The following is a 3745-nucleotide window of genomic DNA, read 5'->3' as shown; positions in this document are numbered from 1 at the left end:
TCCTCAGGGTGGTGTCCTCGGCCCAAACATCTTCAGCTGCTTCATCAATGACCTCCCATCAGAAGGTCAGAAGTGGGGATGTTTGCGGGTGACTGCACAATGTTCAGCACCATTCACAACTCCTCAGATAATGAAGCCGTCCATGTCCAAATGCAGCAAAACCTGGACAATATCCAGGCTTGGGCTGACAAGTGACAAGTTACATTCAGTTGCCACACAAGTGTCAGGCAGTGACCTTCTCCAACAAGAGAGGATCTAACCACCGCCCTGTGACATTCAATGACATTACCATTGCTGAATCCCCAACTATCAACATCCTGGGGTTTACCATTCATCAGAAGCTGAACTGGACTTTGACCAGGGCAGGTCAAAGGCAAGGAAATCGTTCAGTGAGCAACTCACCTCCTGATCTCCCAAAGCCTAGCCACCATCTACAAGGCACAAGTCAGGAGTGTAATGGAATACTCTCCACTTGCCTGGATGAGTGCAGCTCCAACAACACTCAAGAAACTTGACGCCATCCAGGACAAAGCAGCCTGCTTGATCGCTCCTCCTTCCACACACATTTAAACCACCACCGACGAACTTTAGCAGCCATGTGTACCATCTACATGGTGTACTGCAGTAACTCACCAAGGTTCCTTAGACAGCACCTCTTGTCCACTTGTCATTTTCAACCTTCCAAACCCATGACCACTTCCTTCTAGAAGGACAAGGGCAGCAGATACCTGGGAACCCCACCACCTGGAGGTACCCCTCCAAGTCACTCACCACCCTGACGTGGAAATATATTGTCGTTCCTTCACTGTCGCTGGGGCAAAATGCTGGAATTCCTTCCCTAACAGCACAGTGGGTGTACCTACACCCCAAGGGCTGCAGCGGTTCAAGAAGGCAGCTCACCATCACCTTCTGAAGGGCAACTAGGGATGGGCAATAAATGCTGGCCTAACCAACGACGTCCATATCGACGCCCCATGAATTTTTAAAAGACTGAGCTTGATGAGGAAAATCGTGATTCACATCCTTAATCCCCAAGAGACAAAGCTAATCTTAGAATGGTTCCAGAAGCAGGCCATTCAGACCTGGATTCCATACTTGGATTCTGCAAGAGCAATTCAGCTCCTCCCCGACCGGCCTGCCAGCCCCCTCACCATAATCCTGGACATTTTCTTTCTCCTCATCTGTTTATCCAGTTCCTGATTGAATCTGGCTTCACCACACTCTCAGGTTCTGCATTCCAGATCCTTGCCCAGGTGATTCGTTAAAAAAGATTTTCTCCAAAACGCTTTCTCAAGTGCTATTAAACTTAAACTAAACTAGGCCACATTAAACTCAAATATAATGGAGCTATTTTTTAACGTATTCTTCCCTAAGTTTGAAAGACAGTAAACATCTACATAAAGAAAAAGTGTTGTCACTGTAGAAAACTGTTGTTTATGTAGAATCCGCTATAGAAGCATGCATTAACCCAGCAGATAGAAAACAAAGATTACTTCCAGCACTTTCTAATTGTCCTGATAACGTGACCTCTTTGAGGATAACAGCATTCCTCCATCGCCCCCCTCCAGGTCCGGAGATACGTCCATATCCATGTCTGCGGCTGGGTCTAATGGTGCCTTAGGCATCTTAGCCCAGGAATGGCCATCGAGGGCCCAACGTGTGACGTCCAGTGGCGTGTAAGAACTGGGGAGTGGCACTTGCACGTGGAGCGTCTCGGCGGGGTCGCAGGCGGTGCGGTGGTCGGGGTCATTGACACCGTTGGCTACAGCTGTGGCTAGAGGTCCATGTCAACCACGGAACCAGAGTTCAGTCTTAGTCTGGCATTTTGGCGTCCACTACTTCTGAAATCGGCTGCTCCACGACATGTACGCCCAGGACCAAGAGCGGTGACTGGGGCGGCGGCGTCAGTTCGAGCTGGGGGTGGTTTTGCTCCGAAACCTCTGGAATCAGATCCGGCATCTCTTGGATGATTCACGTGGTGATTCACGTGCCAAGTCGATTTGCGTCCTTGTGACCGGTCCCGTCTGGGCGAACACAACACGGTGTCCATGTGGTTCCTTCTCCAAAGTTGAAGACGTACACCAGGTCTCCTACCGCGAAGGTGCGTAAGGGCGAACGTCGCCCAGCGTCAGCCTCGGCTCGATCCTGGACCCGGCAGCTTTTCCCGACAATGTCGGGAGAACTAAACCCAAACGTGTTCACAGGCGACGCCATCAAAAATTCAGTCAGAGTGACTCCCGTCGTGGCGTTTGGCATCGTCCTACAACAAAAAGGACCCATGCCAGACGCGTCTCCCAAGACCCCAAGGTCTGCTTCTTCATCCCGTTTTTAAAAGTCTGGATGGCGCATTCCGCCAATCCATTTGACGCTGGGTGGTACAAGATGGTGTGTGTACATGTCACATCCCGTGGGTGGCCATGAATGCCCCGTTCTCCGCAATTGTAAATGATGTCGCATAATCCGGTATCCCATACATGCTGAGCGCTTGTCGCAGTCTGGCGATGGTGGCTCCAGCCATCATGCTCTGCGTTTAGTAGACCTCCATCCACTTGGAGTGGACATCTACGACGATGAGGAACATCGCCCCCTGGAATGGTCATGCAAAATCGATGTGGAGACGGGACCAAGGATGGCCTGGCCATTCCAATGGCTGGAGCAGTGCCGCCGCCGGCAGCTTTTCTGGTGCTCCTGGTACAGAGTGCAATGCTGGACCACCTTCTCAATATCCGCATCAATTCCTGGCCACCGTACGTAGCTGCAGACCAGCATACCAATATGCGGCATGTCAGCGGATGGATGAGAGGTCGCTCTAGGCCTAGACAAAGTGGCTCCAGTACGTAGTATTTGGCGTCAGTGGCGACCACTTTATTCTCGTCGCCAGTGAAGAATCCATTAGAGCAGCATGCATTGACAAAGAAAACAAAGATTACTTTTATTTACGATATTACACTCTCCACCCCCCCGTAGGGTCTCACTCCCCGGTCTGACTACCCCAGTTAAGGGGGAAATCCCATCCCCTTGTTACTGGGGGGAGTTCATATTCAGAGGAGGTCACCTGGCATGTAATTGTCCTGTTACCGTGACCTCCCTGAGGTTATAACAGTATACAGGAGTATTGTGCCAAATAAGCAAAATATACAAACAGCCTGTGATCATGAAAGGTGCTATATAAATGCAGACATTTTAATTCTAAACTTCGTTATCTACTGCCCAGGGTCACAAGTCACTCGATTTTACTCCTGTGTCTTCCTTGGGTTCTGACCATATAAATTCCAGGATAAGAATAAGGGAGGAGCATTTAGTTTGTGGCCATGCCAGGTGAGCAGTCCTGGCCACCTACCAGCTCACTGGAATTCTTCTGAAATCAATGGGCTCTACATAAAATTGTTCACTTCACGAGGCTGAGCAATTTAGCCTCAAAGAACAAAGAACAGTACAGCACAGGAACAGGCCCTTCGGCCCTCCATTCCGGCTTGGGTCACTGTCTGTGCGGAGTCTGCACATCCTCCCCGTGTGTGCGTGGGTTTCCTCCGGGTGCTCCGGTTTCCTCCACAGTCCAAAGATGTGCAGGTTAGGTGGATTGGCCATGATAAATTGCCCTTAGTGTCCAAAATTGCCCTTAGTGTTGGGTGGGGTTACTGGGTTATGGAGATAGGGTGGACGTGTTGACCTTGGGTAGGGTGCTCTTTCCAAGAGCCGGTGCAGACTCAATGGGCCGAATGGCCTCCTTCTGCACTGTAAATTC

The 3745-nt window shown here is 50.4% G+C and overlaps 1 protein-coding gene across 1 annotated transcript in view; it reads right to left on the bottom strand.

The window, feature by feature from the left end:
- bida (BH3 interacting domain death agonist) overlaps positions 1-2256 on the bottom strand; it is a 28321-nt gene extending 26065 nt beyond the window's left edge. The window contains exon 1 of the mRNA XM_072484004.1: positions 2095-2256. Within this exon, the coding sequence (XP_072340105.1) occupies positions 2095-2256 (162 nt within the window). The remainder of the gene's footprint in view (positions 1-2094) is intronic.
- Between the last annotated feature and the right edge of the window lie 1489 nt (positions 2257-3745).

This window comes from Scyliorhinus torazame, chromosome 19, assembly GCF_047496885.1.
Source record: "Scyliorhinus torazame isolate Kashiwa2021f chromosome 19, sScyTor2.1, whole genome shotgun sequence".
NCBI classification, from domain to species: Eukaryota; Metazoa; Chordata; class Chondrichthyes; order Carcharhiniformes; family Scyliorhinidae; genus Scyliorhinus; species Scyliorhinus torazame.
The sequence above is the reverse complement of the archived record's forward strand: the minus strand, read 5'-3'. Positions and strand labels throughout refer to the sequence as shown.